Source organism: Lathamus discolor, chromosome 11 (genome assembly GCF_037157495.1).
Source record: "Lathamus discolor isolate bLatDis1 chromosome 11, bLatDis1.hap1, whole genome shotgun sequence".
NCBI classification, from domain to species: domain Eukaryota; kingdom Metazoa; phylum Chordata; class Aves; order Psittaciformes; family Psittacidae; genus Lathamus; species Lathamus discolor.
The window spans coordinates 52,625-69,763 of record NC_088894.1 but is presented as its reverse complement, the minus strand read 5'-3'; the positions used below and the strand labels follow the sequence as shown (position 1 = coordinate 69,763).

The window sequence follows — 17,139 nt, the reverse complement described above, 5'->3', positions numbered from 1 at the left end:
AGCCTATTACTATTTCAGATACTCTAGTACTTGCCACTCCTTAATCAAGGACTTGTTTCTTTTATCTGCTTTTGTACTGTTACTCCCAGTCATGTCTTTGCCAAACATTTAATTATTAATGATTTATCACATGATTAAGTCATGATCTGAATAGGACAACTGTGAATCAAAGAGTATTGCTTATTGAATAGCTTCTATTTTTTTCATTCATAAAAAGAGAATTCTGTTGTAATGCTGTGATATCTTATTGCTGCATTTTCCTCCTAATAATTAAATGAAATAATAAATTTAATTCTGGAATTGAATTATGTCAGCTATTTGGATAGTATTTTGGCTATTGAGTAGAACTTATATTTAGTGATTATATTTAAGTTGTGTTCAATGAAGCTTACACAACAGTGATTTTAAATGATGTTCCTTGAAAAACTAGCTGTTACCATTGCTACAGGCACTAATGCTGAAAACCATCATACTTGATCCTCTCCTTCAAGTTAAATTATGTAACGATTTCCACTAGTAATTTTATTCATGAAGGACCATAAAACAGGTTAGGGAATGAAAAAGATGACATTGTCTTTACAAGTATAATGTCTAGTACCTTTTTCTTAATTTCTGTTCATATTGTGTCACTGTGCTGTGGCTGAGTAGTCTGTGCTTCTCAGCAGCCAGTCAGAATAATGTATGAATGCTACATCAGTCTTATAAACAGCCAAAACTGTACTGATGTACAGGTGATATCACTGAGCAGGAGCCACATCAAGCATCACAAACCCCTTAATATCTGAAAAATGGATGCAAACCAAGTCCACCTGAAGCTGCCTTGTGCCACTGCTGTAGGGTATGATTTCAAATTGGACTGTTGAGCTCTCCATGGGGTCCATTCTTGCCACACTGAAAGAAAGAATACAGTTGTAAGTTCAAGCACATGAAAAATTCTTACTATGTATTCTTCAGAGTCCACAAATCTAACACAGTATGGAAGGGAAGAGTCAGAGACTGCTGTGTTTGCATGCTCCTAGCACAGGTGGACATAACCTTCCATGTTCACAGCCCCCACAAGACATCCTTGAGGAATTAATCAAGCTGGAATGGATGTGGTGGAATAGTTGCAGTTCTCAGCCTGTGATAGGGGTTTAAGAGTTGTATCATGAGGGCAAAATCTATTGAGCACCTGAGGAATGATCAGAAGGATTATCTTTAGAAGAGCTCAAAACCAACTGTATATTACCCTGAACACTCGCAACATTTATAATACTGTGGATAATGCTCATGCCGTATTTTGGTGTGGTAAATATAATTACCTGTTGATTTTACGTCCATAGTTTGAAAGGCTCTTGGCTGTCCAACACAAGGAGAGTGATATTAGCACCAGAAAATAGAGAGTGTGGGGAAAAGGGCCTCTATGCTCTAAGAAGGTATTGAAGCTGAGCAAACCCAATGCTGGAAAGGCAAATTAAGGTTCAAGGTCACAATCTAGGCCTAAATTTTGTATTCAGCGTAAATGAAGCCTTAGTGATTTGTATCATTATCCCACTTTTGCCATCTTGTTTTTGTTTTCCCCTCACAGTTTCCTTGTGAAACTTCCCCAACATAAAAATTCTGAAGACTTTAAAAAATGTTTTAAAAATAATAACCATGGAGGAGATGGGAGAACAGTTTCTGTACAGTACAGTGTATGGTAAATTGGTATGATAGCAGTGGACACATTTTTAAGACATTTCATTACAGTGTATGTCCTGGCTCTTCAGTAATTTAATATCTGAAGGAAAATTTTTTTCCCTTATCCTTCAAGGATTGTTTGATTTTGAAGAAAGTTTTTTGAAGAAAGTTTTAAAACTTTTGCCCTTTAAGTAATTCAGTCACTAACTGCAGGAGTGTTGAGTTACACACTGCCATTAGAAGCAGGCCGTCCCTCTACTTCCTGAGCATTCTGTAATTCAAGGCTTGGCAAAGGAGGTGTAAAGAACTCCAAGTAGGATATGGAGAGTACTGATGTGGTGGTATTTTGTCCAAGGTTTGTGCAGACAGAACTCAGGAGGTTGGTGCAGACAGAACTCAGGAGGTTGGCTGATTTGTAAAAAAACCCCACTTTTATTCCAGATTTCCCACAAAAGTGAAGAAGTTATTAGCCATATAGCGTTTACGTACTTGATTCTGAGTTGCTCTTTGAGCAGGCCGCTACCTTCTGCTCTCAAGACACAGTCTGTCACCACTTCAGGCAGTGGGTTGGTAAATGTGACCTGCACATTGACAGCCTTGTGTACCACTGTTGGACCAAGGACCTAGAGAGAGAAAATGTTCTGCTCAGCCACGGCATTAGTCTCACTTCTTTCTCATGTTGTTTTTTTTTTTATTTAATTCCCATTGCAAGCTATTTACCTTCTCTTAGGGTCTCCTGGACAGGAAGGAGCCAAGAATTAATATATGTACCTATTTTGGGGCATCAGACTTCAGGTTTGAACCCATTGTGGCTGGCTGATTTAGTCAGCCTAGTCCGAACTTTTTAGCTACGTCAGTGTATGGTGTTGAGTATAACACAGTGTATGATACTTACCAGACTGAGAACATAATGAGAATGCAAGTATTAATGTTAATTAACATAATGGAGAAGTCCAACACCCCAGTAGCATTTCTCCATTGTTGAGTGTATGTTTATACAGAAGTTTCAATCAACAGAAACATAAACCCTTCTTGAAACTTAGTCACTGAATTGAAGTAATTTAATTCAGGTACCTGCCTTATATAAGATGACTCTTACTTGCATGATACAGCATAGAAGTCTTTTTACAAAGTCTCACTAAAACTTGGTATTCAGAAATCACCAGACCTATAAAAATCCAGCATTTTGTTCCTCTGCGTAACTTTGCTTTTCCCATATGTTACTGAGAGTGGTTTGGAATAGCTAATGTAGTCTGGAGCTCTGAAAGACTCCACAAATTATCATACTCCCTGTATGTTGTTTACAGTACAGTAGACAGACAGCATTCGATCCCATGTCTGATGCAGCATGTGAATGTACTGAGCTGTCCAAAAGAAGTTAGGCTAGTTAGACTAAAATTTGCTTTTTATCCATTGTGCAACACCTGTCACGCATCTGTCTTAAGGCAGTAAAGAAAAAAAAAATAGCCTCTGGTTCTAATTATTCATCATTTGAGAAGATGTTATAAGGTGAAAAGTGCCTCTTTTCCTTTTAAGCTAAAAGAACTTCTTTGAGGATTAGTAATAAGAAGCCTCACAGCCCCAGTTCCAGGTATTATCAGTTAAGTAGATTCTTTTGTAAAAACCATGATTCCTAAATAAACTGGAAGAGAATAATTAGACTTCCCAGACAACAGTGGAGTCCTAGATGTGAACTAAATCTCTGTGTCTCTGTTTCCCTCTGTCTGCTTCTCTGGAGATAATCTTACCTTGTAACCTTCGTAACACTGAGAACTTTTATCAGTGCCATATCAACAAGCATTGGCAAGAATGCCGTAGCACAGCTATGTCTTGGAATAGTTTGTTTTTCCTTAGTGTATTTCATTTCACTTGTATCATATGGCTTGTTACTAGAGCAACAAGATCAAATCGCCCTCAGGCATAATTTCACTTCTCACACTCCTATCCATGAGGAGTAAATGGAATAAGGATTCTGGTTCTTCTCAACACATTTCTACAGGGACACAAAGGGGACTAGCTTTTACCTTGATGGTTAGAAAAGGATGATGAAGTACAATATCCTTCTCCACTAGAAGCGAGGCTCCCTGTTTGGTTTCACACACAGCAGTCACTAGGATCTTCCTGTCATCCATCAGAGCATTTTTATACTGGGAATAGGAGATCTTGATTGAAATCTTTTTCACTGGAATGTAAATAAAAACAGGGTTTCCTTCTCTTCTTTTTCCCGTGTCTAAGTACCAGCTATCTGTAATCTATCTGTATTTTAGCAAGGATGCTATCACCCTGGGGCTGTCCATTTGTGGGTGTGACAGCCCATAGACAGGAATGATGCTCATGGGTGACTTATACTTACATTCACATCAAACAATAAATTCTCAGGTACAGTTTGGTAGCTGGACAGTTTGGAGGATGGATATATGTGGCAACCCCTGCTGGTGGGTTTGGGGTTTTTTTCATCTGTCTGAAGCTGAGCATTTAATGCTCCTTCCTTGCAAAGGAGGCAAAAGTGAGAGGGTGGATTGGTTTAAATGCCTTTGCTGAAGCAGCTGTCTAGCCTCTGCCTTAAAGAATGTGCACCGTCAGCCTGTGTGCAGTGGATCTCAGTACATTGAGAAAAAATGTTAATCTACTGCTGGAACAGTGAAAAGGCTTACAACATGTGTGTGTTAGCTTCAGAGGGTAGCTATATTCATCTCTTCTACATGTCTCGTTTTTCAGCACTGGCCCTATAAAAATAGGGCAAAGGCCACTATCTGCAGGTAGTTCCTGTTCTGCTGCAAAAGACGTAAGTTTATGTTTCCTCCTTAAATCTGTGTTTATATTTTGCTTATGGGGAGCTGACACCTGAGTAGTCTCCTGTGTATGTCTTGTAGTTGTTCTATCTTATCAAAAAAGGTCTTAATGTAGAACTAATAATGACTCTGCTGTGTCAGACGAAAGGTCACCCAGCTCAGTATCCTTGCTGACAGTGCTCAAAGGCAAATGGTTAAGACAGGGCAAATACATGTTTCTCTTCCCCTGAATAGCCTTAACCTCCAACTGTTTGCAGGTCCTGCACTTCTTGAGCCATTCGTTATTTCTATGTGATTTGGCCACAAACCAAAGCTATGTCTTGTTGTAAGCTGTAATAAAATTAAAATTACCTTCTTCAGATCCAAGTTTGATACACCTGGACAACTGCAAAATCTCTGCCTTATGTTTTCTTGTGTAGAGAATGGCTGAAGCCCTCAGTTTAACCTTTACGGTCTTGAAATCTGAGATTAAGTTCTTGAGTGCCAAGGTTAGGAGGATGTCCTGGCCAATTACAGGAGATGCATCAAGGATCAGCTTCCCTGAGATACTGGGGGTTTGTGCAGGCTGTGTCATATTTTGTCTCCATGCTACTGAAGATTGTCTTCTGTGTCTTTTAATTTTGGTTCTTTTCCCAGTGCTTTTCACACCAAGCAGCTTCAATGCCTTTTTATACACCTGCCTTTCTTTCCGGGATCCTGCTTTGAAAGATAACATGATCAGAGGTCTTGTGAATGTTGAATATAGTGCAAGGCAGCTATAATTGCTCTCATTACATAAAGTTTAGGAAAGCTGAGGCGGGCAAAAATATACAGGAGGAGAAAGTGAGGTCTAACCTAAATAACTGTCATACAAAAGCAAATGAGTGTACATGGCCATAAAGGCTGGAACGTAAAACCTGCCTGTCAGCTTCAGCTGGCTGATCATAGGCACTTGTTAGAAGTTATGAAGCTGTAAGAGCTCATAGAGCTCAGTGCTTCATAAACTTCTGTAATTGCCATCTCATCAGAAATTAAGAAGGGTGAAAAAATACTTTTGCAAGAACTCTCCCCAGACAATTCTCCCAAGTGGCTATTGCTGCATGTTGTAACAGAAATATTCTCACCACCTGATCAGAACAGCTAGGACAGGATGTTTACAGAAGTAGGTTTGACTTTATATTGAATACATCACTATTTCATCAAGGGCTACAAAAGCTACATTGAGTCATGATCAGCTGACAGTGAACCCTACAACTTTGAAAATTCACAATTCCTTTACTCCAGAAGAAGTAAAGAAATTAAGTCAGTGCTCAATCCAATGAAGGCCTAAATTCTTTTCACTTCTGACCATCAGTGGCTAGACAACTGTAATAAAGAACTTACCTTCTGGATATTTGTAATTAGCAGTGACATCCACACGGGAGTTGGTGCCCACTGCTTTGGTGCTGATAAATTTTCCAATCTTCCTAGTATTGGAATAAATTCTCTCTTTTCTTTTGTTGCTATAGTGAATCCAAGTAACATAGTCAGCATTCACTGCTGCAAATACAAATGAACTGTCATAATCCAGGTTCACATCCCCTTCCTTAATGGCTCTAGTGGAGGCAGGACCACACTGATATATGCCTGTATTAGAGAGAGGGAGAAGTTAAATGACTGCCTGTTGCAAAAGAACACAAATCCTCATGCTGACAACAAGAAGGAGACATAGTCACTCCAAAGATGCATTAGGATAAAGTGCTTTGTTCCTACATCTGTGTGTTATGGTAACAGCATATCCAGATATTCCACTTGCATTTTCTATCAAAAGGTAAGAGCACAGAGGAGGTTGTAAGGCCACTAAGGTGTAGGAAGTTAACACTTTTTATGATGTGTACTGTGTGAAATGTTCTAACCCTCCAAAGCTTGCAAAGCTGTATGCTAAGTTGTTTTGTGAAAGGAGAGCATGGGCACTGAGTCTCAAGTGTAGTCAGACTTATGAGATGCAAGCCATCAATGCTGTATGTGCATTGAGAAGAACCAGGAAACTAAGTTTGGCAAACTCAGTAGTGGGGAATGAGAAGCACTTTATCTGGAGTTTGATAGGTTTTAAATGGCCAAATAAATTATTCTTTTGATGGAGGTAATCAAATAAGTTGTGTCTGTATTAGTAAATAAAACTAGAGCCAAAGTGTGAACCCAAGTGCTGGCTATTGGTTGTCAACACTGTTTACTTGCCAGTGAGCTCCCTAGTGTTGTTATTTCTTCCCTTGTCAATGAGATATCTTTCAGACAGTGGCTGTGAAGAATTCAGGGAATGGGACAGGGTTTGTTCCCAGCAGGTTGTACTGTTATTTTGGTCTGGTATGGGGAGTTCAGTGCTGTGAACAACAGCCATTCTATGTCACCTGGTTTCAGAACCAGAGAACAGTTTGGAGTTTCTTTCATGTGGCTTTGTATATATATGCTATGTTGTTGGATGCCACAGGGATATCATATATTCCTACCTATTCCAGAGTGTCCAGTAAAATACAGGGTAGAGTCATGGGGCATATTTTATTTTCTGATGTAAACTGTTTGGTTCAGCCCTGTGACTACAAGCTCTGAAATCTTTACTTAGCATTTTACTAAAAGGGGTTTTAATTTGTTTTGCTGCTAACTCTGTCCAGTGCGAGCCAGCAAATGTGTCTAATGCCATCAGTGTGCCCTTGCAGTAAGGAAGGCCAACAACATCCAGGGCCGCATCAGGAAGACCATTGCCAACAGGTCAAGGGGCATGATCCTTTCTTTCTCATCAGCACTGGTGAGACCGCATCTGGAGTGCTGTGTCTAGTTCTGGGCTCCTTGGACAGGAAAGATAAGGACATATGTGAGCAAGTCCTTCAGAATGCCACAAAAAAAGATTAAGGGATGATAACTGAGGCTGTTCTACCTGAAGGGAAGGCTTGAGGGAGTCTTATCAGTGTGTATAAATACCTGGTGGGAGGGCGTAAAGACAGAATCAGACTCCTCAGTAATACCCAGTGAAAGGACAAGTAGCAGTGGGCAGAAAATGAAACACAGAAAATTCCATTTAAACAAAAGAAAAAACGTTTACTGTGAGGGTGGTCAACCTCTGCAACAGTTTGCCCAGGGAGCTTGTAGAGTATCCATCCTATGAAATATTCAAAACTCCACTGGATAGGGTCCTGAGAAACCTTTTCTAATTGACCCTGTGCTGAGCAGGGGGTTGGAGTAAACAAACTCTGAAGGTTTACCTTAGCTATTCTGTGTCATTTTATGAATCTGTTAGGAGCTCAGACAAGGAAGGGTGAGATAGGTGAGCTTAAGGTGTGCTGGTTTTTCTGGAGGCAGAAGATAAAAGTAAGAACTGCATGCTGGTAGGCAACCCAGAGGCTGACAGAAAAGCGTTTACTGGAGACTGATGTGGGTATTACTTTTCTTCTGCACCTGGATTAATGCTGCATATACAGAGCAGATGGAAGAGAGCTATCCTGAAATTTCAGAACCAGTCCTTAGGAGTAACAGTATCTACAGCTTTTTATATTTACAGCAGTGTTACCTTTGCTCCTTTCCTGGGGTGTTGCATCCAGAACCTGCCATCCATCATAAAAAGAGCCAAGATCTCTTCTAATGAACCAGCTTTCATTCCAAACATGGAAATTCCTATAAGGGAGGTAGAATAGGGAACCTCTAATTCATACAATTAATTTTATATTGAAAGATTTGGTACATTTCTGGTAGAGTGCATGAAATAACCCTTCTTGAGTGATTGAAAACTCTGTGGAGAGACTAGCTGCCAACTCCTTTTTTGAGTACCTCTTTAGCCTTCTTTGCCAGTTTTTTGTGTTCAGATCTCTGAGAAATGTTGGGATGTTATAAGAAAAATGTTAAAAGGAAAATAATTCATTGCAGAGTCAAGTGTTGAAGAATTCTGGACATTCCAGAGCAATATACTTTACAGCTAAAGGTCTCCTGTGCACATTGCTATCTGCTGGTATTTGTTCAACAGTTGCTTTCTACTTCATGTCACATATAGCCCGTTTGGTCCACATAGTATAGTGTGCTTAGTGACTGAAACACTTACGAATGCAGTACAACTCATCTGCAGTGTGATATTTTCTGTCTAGAAAGAAATGGCATGTTCTTCCTAAGGGATGGATTTATTTCTCAGCTGCATTATATGTATCATTTTTACTTTGGTAACCTCACAGTACTGTGCAAGAGGTGTATAATGGTAATCATGAAAGACTTAAGACAATCAACAGCATGTAGCACAGGAACTGGGTTTAAAACTTTGGGGCTCCTGAGAGTGCTCTGCTCTGGGAATCGAGGGACCAGCTGGTTCCATTTTTGGGCAAGAAGTGAATCACTTCAATTTGGGGTTTTTTATTATTTGAACTTTAATACAGTAGAGACAAAATTAGCAGTTATGTTTTCAAATTATATGTTCAATAGCAGTGGTACAAAATATCTCCTCTGCTAAGTCTTTGTAATGCTGAAACTGACCACATGCTGCATATCTGAACACTCCAGTGATCACTTGTCATAGGGTTTTATAGCACTGGGAGCATGTGTTTTTTCAGGAGCATGATGTTTTAATTAGAAGAGAATATAATGGAAGAAATACTAAGAAAAAGAAATAATTGTATTTACCACACACTGTCTTCGGTCAAGTGCAGGGTCTTTCCAGAAACATCAACGTACTTATCAACACTTAGATTTATATTCCTGTCATGAGCAGAGTTGAAGTTTGTAATAACACGAGTAGGTATTCCCAAGGATCGCAGAACTGCAATATAGAATAGCATGAAAGTGCTGTAAATCCATTATACAGACATTTAGAAAGTATTTTTCTGGGGTTTTTATAGGAAAAGCAGTCTAGTATATATGTTTTCAGTGGGGAAACAAGCCCTCAGAAACTTCTCTCTTAGATAATGATGCAAGTCACTGTCATTGTGCACAATCGCTTAGAAGACAGTTCCACTCGCATGCCATTCTTAGCTGCCATGTTCTTTTTAAGAGTTAGATTCACCCATTTGTTTTAATCTTTCATTCTTCATCCTGTTTTCTTTCCCATTTTCTCCCTGTGTTTGTTTCTGTGTTGTCTTCTTTTTCTTCTTCTTGTCTGAGACATACTCCTCATTTACATTATTTTTCCTTTGTATTTTCCCCAAAGTGACTCTTGTCTCAGAGCAGTTCTGAATGGAAACTACTAAGATGAAATGCTTTTCCCAATTTGCAGCTCCTTTTATAGGTCCTCAGAAATGTGGTTTGTTTTTTTTTGTCATCAGTAAGACAGACAACACTGGCATTGTGTGGACATAGACGTAGAAGAGCACTAGTTTTAATTTGACCTCTAGCTTTGAAAGAGGAAACCTTGCTGTTTTCAGCCTGCAAACTGCTTTGCATTTTGTTTGGTGATTCAGAAAACTGGGGTGCAGTACTACAACTTATGGCTGTTTAAAATAGAAGAAAATAACCCTTCATGAATGGAAAGCATAGGTTCTTCACTCTCTCTGTCAAAGCTTCAACATCACAAAGTTAAAGCTACAGAAATTCTAGTAAGCTTCCTTTCTGATAGTATTCTTCACCCCTTCATGTATACCTGTGCACATTACTCCTGCAAAGACCCAGCACTGGCCATACCGGACAGGTTTGTATCTCCCCCTGTACCACTTTCGAAGGATGGTCACGCTTCCACTCCACTGCAGGGGGTTGGTTCCTGAGCGGTACTTGCCATTCCACTTCCCTTCCACTACTCCTTTTTCGTCATTGCTGTTAACCTGAAAGAGTCCTTCTCATGAGAGTATTGAAACATTTACAGAAGGGAGAGAGGGAATGGACTCTCTTTGTGCCACCTTTCTCATTGGCTGAGCGGTGGGGTATAGTATTTGAATCCAAGATAGAATTTTGTCTGCTCACATGCAACAGTTGGAATGTGGTAGTAAGGCATGTATTCGTTATAAAATGGAAAACTTTTCAGTGGTCTAGTTGTGCAGTATGTGAGGATGGGGGTGTGTTGAGAAGATGTAACTGTTCAAGGAAATACACACAGGTCTCCCTGAACCTTTAAGTGGAGAATACTAAATACACACATGAAATGCAGCTATGCCAACACTGGTTTTCCAAAATATTTCATGCTTTTCTTGGTGTTTGAAAAACTTATCAAATGATTTCAGAAGGGACACAAGCTTTCCAAATTAGTGAAAGATCTTTTCCCAGGTTACCCAGAGAAGCTGTGGCTGCCCCATCCCTGGCTGCGTTCAACGCCAGGTTGAACGGGGCTTGGGGCAGCCTGGTCTAGTGGCAACTGTCCCTGCACATGGCAGGGAGGTGGAACTGGATGAGCTTTAAGGTCCCCAAACCATTCTATTATTCTTGATTTTGTTGTTTTTGAAAATACATCTCCATTTAGTCTCTTTTTTTTTTTTTTTTTTTTTTTTTTTTTTCCAGAAAAGTTAGCTACTCCAATAAAACATCAAGGGATTCACCATAAAGTATTGGGGTCTTTGTTAGTAAGTGCATTGTACAGCTGTAACTAATTGATCACTTTACCATAGCACTGACAACCCTGCTCACATAGATAGGATTGTTTCGGTTGGATACATCAACAGCTGGATCTTGGCAGTGGTTCAGGCTTCGATCCAGTATAGCCAGAGAGATATCAAGGATATCCTCTTCAAACTGAAATAAAACAATCAATAAATTAAAGGCTAATTTCATAAATCAACCCAAGGATGAACTCCCCACCTACTTTCTTTCTCCTAGTGCAATAGCGTGATGTTGCTAATATAGGAATTTTCTATACTGTTAAAGAAAATAGGGCCACAAAGAAAACAAGCATTATGCTGCTGAGCCTTCATAGTATTTGAAAGACAGCATATTTCTGAGCATGGTTTGGGGCCATTGCTAATATTCACAAAGACATTGCATGGCCTGGTGGAACACACAAGACCACTCCAGATCTGGCTCAGCGCACTTCTCACTCTCACACATCCTGTCATGCTCCCACAGGTACCTTTATGTTATAAAAGCTGATGGACTGTCTATACCTTATATCAGATGATCTGAATGGAAAGATCCACAAAAATAATTATTGTGGATTAGATTCACCGGGACACTGTGTTGGGTCCAGGGTGCTAAAGTGCTGTGCTGCGTGGATGCAGTCAGGCTAGGATGCTGCATGACCTCTAAGACAGAAAGCAGGTCTGGCCTTGTTTCATTTATTAGTGTAAAAGTAGTCACAGTGATCAGGAAGAGCACTGTGTACAACTGCTAGTGCAAATGTGAGTCATGAAGGGGTCAGGAATGGTTTTGACTGTCCCAATGAGTTGCAGGATAACATATAGACTGGAGCTATGACTGTAGCAGTTATGCCTAGAAAGCCAAACTGGTATTCAAAAATCCCAACTTGAGTTACTTCAGTTGAGGAGATTTGGGATATCCTTTTAGTATCTTCTGCCCCATTATTGAACCAGCTCTGTAAATATTTAGATGTACTAGCCCTGCAATACCTAGAGGTTAATACTGTAATATTTTTCCTTGCCCTATACAAGGGTCAAGAAACAAGTAGAATTTTGCCATTTTCTATAATAGGCAAAAGAAAATTAAAGTTATGCTTTGTTTCTTTTATTTCGGTATTAGCACATACCAGACAGGGAAGATGATCCTGATGATGCTGTAATGTGTTGATAAATGAGATATGTATGTGCAAGTAAATCAGAAGTGAGAGAGGAATTCTGAACTCTTATGCAATGAGATAAGTTTTGTCCCTTCTCAAGAGCCTATTTACCTAATAATGTTCTTATTTTCAACATTCTAAAATAGGTGATGCTATTTACCTGTCCATAGTTCCAAGCTTCTTGTTGAATATGTTTTTCCAGTCCCTGAAATATGATTCCGCTCTCATTCAGGACATACTCCCATCGCTCCTTTTCATTAGCCATATAGACGTCATCATCTGGAAGCAGAATGAGACATACTGACTGAAAGCAAAGTTATCTTGCTGTAAGTGAAAATCTCATTTGAAGGGGAGTTCAGAGAACAGGTCAGGCTGCCTGTGCGTTCACACTTAGGACTCCATAATCATTTACAGAGTGAATAATATAAGCATGAAGTTCCTTTAAGGGGAACTGACTATGCTCCTGTCCTCATCTCAATATATGTCTTACTGGTAGATACCGCTTGGTTTATAACTGAATGCGAGTATCAGGGGGGGAAAAATATAGAATAAATATTTGGAATATTTCCTGCCTCTGATTTCTTACTCTATAAGCAAAAGACAGGGTCTTTGATGCATTGCAGCACTGAAGGGGCAAAAACTTAATCCTTGATGTTGAATAAAAACAATATCTTTCTGTAGCTGTGACTCAGTTGCATGCTTTACCATGACACCCAGATTTCCTGACTGAGACACAATGAGTTATTTGAAGGATATGATACATCAAAACATACTTGGACACCAGGGATTGAAGAGTAGCACAAATTGGCCCAGGAGTGTTGAAGAGCTCTTGTTCCCAGAAACAATATGGAGCTTGAGTTTGTATCGTCCAATGACAGCATTGGCTGGGCTGAATATTACGATGTTCATGCAGCCAGGCTCACTGGGCTTTTGGGTTGCACTCCAGCCACTGGCACCCTCTTCAGAAAGGTTAAATATGGCTTTGGTCTGCTGTGATTCTGCTGGAGATGGTCCTGCCAGAGGGAAGAGGGACAGCAATTCTGAATGACAGCTGTAGGTGACAAAACTTGGGGTCAGTGATGATCTTATTTCTGTATTTTTTTGAAGACTACATTGAGAGATTGTGGTGTGTCAGGTCAAATGCTTATTCAATGTAAACTAGCTGCACTCTGATCCAGAGAATCTCTGTAACCTGTTACATGCACAACCCAGTAAAGGTGAGTACACCCATAACCATTCTAGATGAGCTTGTTGTCCTGAAACCAAAATATGCAGGCAGGATGGGTCACACATTGTAATACACATTTCATTAAGAGTTAATAGCTGCCAGGAGACTTTTTTGGAGAAGTTTTTTGGGGAAGATGCAGTTTACGAATGGAGTCATATAGATGTTCTCATAATAGGGAACACATAAAGTTAATCAAGGATTGTTTAAGCAGGTGAAGCAGAGAGTTAGGAGTGGGTGGTCTGTGATCTGAGAGAGGTGGAGTTATAAAAATGTTTGGGGATCTTAAAATGAATGATCACAGGATGGGAATGGCCCCTACCTTTCTGTTAATTATTACCTTAACTGTCTTTTGCCTTGAGGTACAGATGGAACTTTAAAATGGGAGCTCCTAAGCCTAAAAGGACAACAGATCCTGAATTTATACAGGACAAAGTTTAATGATTCAGGAATGGACCTCATAGCTGTAAGGCACTTGTGTTTTGGAGCTGCAGTGACTTGGATGTGAGTGTTGTGGGGAAATTACCTGTGCTTGCGATAAAGGTGAAGTTGTCCCCAGATTGCACTGTTGTTCGGAGGTTCAGAGTTATGTTGAAGTCCTGACCTCTCCTCAAGATTGCTTCTGTGCTGCTGTAATCAGAGGTGTGGTGTGCAGCTTTATTTAGTTTGGATTGCCAGTTGACATTTGCTATTTTCAAGGCTAGAAAGACACAAGGCAAGTTAATTAAAACATTGTTCCTTCAAATATGTACATCTTTTCAGCTTGTGTAATTTAATTTTATTATATGGCTGGATTTACAATGACAACTTAGAGGAACAGCTGCCATATCTTTCATGCAGGCAACTCTCAGAGACAGAAAAAAACATCCACTCAGGGAATTCATCTTTTATTTAAAAAATAAATCAAAAAAGCTATTGTATTTAGATCAGACTTTGTAAAAAGTTTGAAGAGGCTGTTCTGCTGTACCATGTTCCTGCTCTTTTTCTGGGGGAGTTCTCTAGTTCCCAGAGTGCTTTAAAGATGTACAGAAAGAAGTATTAAAACTCATGAGCAAGTGTATGCCTAATCTTAGAAATGCTGTATGACAGCTGATGAAGAAAAGGCTAGTATCTTCATTGTTGGACTTGCACATTATCTTCTATATCTTGTATCTCGGTTATTTACACTTTTGTTACTTGAAGCTAGCTGTTTTTTTATGCTATGTTGGAGAAAGATAACCACTGTAGGACAGATGGTAGCATTAGGTCCGGTATATCTTGAGGTGGTGCTATGGATTGCTCGATTGTATCATGATGAAACCAACTTGGGGTACTGAGACCCTACTTGGAGCACTGTGTGCAGTTCTGGTGTCTCCAGCATAAGAAGGACATGGAGCTGTTGGAGTGAGTCCAGAGAAGGCCACAAGGATGACCAGGGGCTGGAGCACCTCCCATACAAAGAGGCTGAGAACATGGGGGCTGTTCAGCCTGGAGAAGAAAAGCTGCATGAAGACCTCACAGCAGCTTCCAGTGTCTGAAGGGGGCTACAAGGATGCTGGAGAGGGACCTTCATTAGGTACTGTAGTGATAGGACAAGGGGTGATGAGTTGAAACTGAAACAGGGGAGATTCAGGTTAGATATACAGAAGTTCTTCCCTGTGAGGGTGCTGAGGCGCTGGCACAGGGTGCCCAGAGAAGCTGTGGCTGCCCCATCCCTGACAGTGCTCAAGGCCAGGTTGGACACAGGGGCTTGGAGCAAGCTGCTCCAGTGGAAGGTGTCCCTGCCCGGGGGTTGGAACTGGATGAGCTTTAAGGTCCTTTCCAACATTAACCATTCTATGATAGATTGCCCACTATTGAAAATGGGACACTGAAGTACAGATTGTTACAAAGGCTTTCAACCTTTCTTCCTCCTTGATCAGTTAAAAAAAACAATGACAACAACAAAACAACAAACAGAAACAAAGCAGAAAAAATACAGAACCCTCTAATAGAATTCATGTGTTTGAGAAGTGCCTTTCCCCAGTACAGAATCATAAAATCATAGAATAGTTTGTGTTGGAGAGGACCTTAAGAGCATCTCATTCCACCCCCCTCTGCCATGGGCAAGGATGCCTCACAACAGACCATGTCACCCAAGTCTCTGTCCAGCCTGGCCTTCAACACTGCCGGGGGTGGAGCATTTACCAGTTTGGGCAACCTGTGCCAGCGCCTCACCACCCTCACAGTCAAGAATTTCCTTATATCTAACGTGAACTTCCCCTGTTGAAGTTTAAACCCATCACCCCTTGTCCTATTGCTAAAGTCCTTGATGAAGAGTCCCCATATGATATTCCAAAGGAATTTCACTTGACAAAAACTTCCTACCATGACTAGAGCATGTTAACCCTTTGCTGACCAATGGACTTGGTTTAGCACCACCTTTAATCATTTAATGAAGTTCATATCTGAGGAAATCCATATGGTTCTACTGCAGAAATAGAGAGGGTGGGATTTGAGATTATATTAATTTTTCAGCTTCTAGATAGACTCCATGTGTATCTGTTACATGACACATCTTTCTAACTAGAAATCTTTCCAGTCAGCATAAGAGTCAGAGCAAGTGCAATGTCATACATAGATAGCAGAGGTTAATTGTAGACACACTGCAGGGAGGTGAACTGGGAGTCCAGAGGCCATCAAGTGACTTGTCTGAGGCCAGACATCAATTTGATATCACAGAGGAATTACAGCCTGGAACTTCTGTGTGGCAGTTTGCCCAAATCACGAGTCAAAAATACTGAGTGTGTGGCTGCAAAAGCACTGTATGGACCAGTTAATGGATATGGTAGAAAAAGACTTTCTTACTCTATTTTTCTGTGTTATAGGAAAAAAGAAGAATGTTCTTGGTATTATTATTAAAAAAAAAAAAAAAGGAAAATTGGTAGTTCTAGTAGAATAATCCATAAATGCAATTAACCTAAAAAGAACTGAACAGGCAGATGTTATTTATCTTGTTTCCTCAGCAAATGTCACTCATCTGTATTGGAAAAGTGATATCTGGAGCAATCAGCCTGTTTTTAACTTACCTGCCATAACGTTTTTTCTTCTTCTCTACACTTGTGCGTAGTTCAGGTTATGGGTACAAAAGTGTGCAAGAGCATTCTGAATCCTCTTCCACCAGCATGAGCAACAAAAGGTTTAGGACTCAACTGTACAACTTAGAATTTATACAACTTGGGTGTGACCTGTGGTTGCAGTGTGGTTGCTGTTTTTGTAGTAATGTCCTACGTGAGCATCTACTTATGATGGCTTTAATTGCACAGTCTTGATTCTAATTACGCTTATTTAAAACTGGTGAATGGCTGAGGCAAGATGATAAACAGTATCCTGATGTCTTAATTACTAAGAGAGGAAAACATCCCACATTGGACCTAATGAGGAAATACAGTCTGAAGTAGACAGAAGAAGCTTAATTTTGGATGGTTTCGTTTGTGTCTGTTTAGGGTTTTGACAGTATGTACAGAGGGCAGGTATAGACAAATATACATATCGTACAGCATGGATGTATGGAACATGGGGTGATCTGATTAGTTTGTAATAGCATAAACCAGTTTTGGGTTTTTTTTTTAAAGGCAGGTCTGCCTGAAGACTTTTCACGTAACTGCATAGAATTCATTCTTTCTTGGAAGCATACTGAGAGGTGTGACGTGCTGATGATCTGTTCCTGACATGATTACCTGTAATGTGCCTTTCTTAGTAAGAAGCAGTACATCCCACTGAGATGACATTGTTATTATTACTATGCAGTCACCTGTGTACCAGGGATTACATGGCAGCCTCTACTCTTAAAAATTTTTCTT

General features: G+C 40.0%; 1 protein-coding gene across 1 annotated transcript; it reads right to left on the bottom strand.

The window, feature by feature from the left end:
• Positions 1–737: 737 nt before the first annotated feature.
• On the bottom strand, positions 738–14,288 carry LOC136020643 (protein-glutamine gamma-glutamyltransferase 6-like). Its single transcript, XM_065691917.1, has 13 exons — positions 14,251–14,288; positions 13,845–14,056; positions 12,867–13,106; positions 12,254–12,372; positions 10,968–11,096; positions 10,018–10,195; positions 9,066–9,201; positions 7,972–8,075; positions 5,814–6,056; positions 4,803–5,147; positions 3,684–3,841; positions 2,149–2,282; positions 738–891 (listed from the first exon to the last, which is right to left on the bottom strand). The coding sequence occupies exons 1-13, from the start codon at positions 14,286–14,288 to the stop codon at positions 738–740; spliced, it is 2,190 nt and encodes a 729-aa protein (XP_065547989.1).
• Between the last annotated feature and the right edge of the window lie 2,851 nt (positions 14,289–17,139).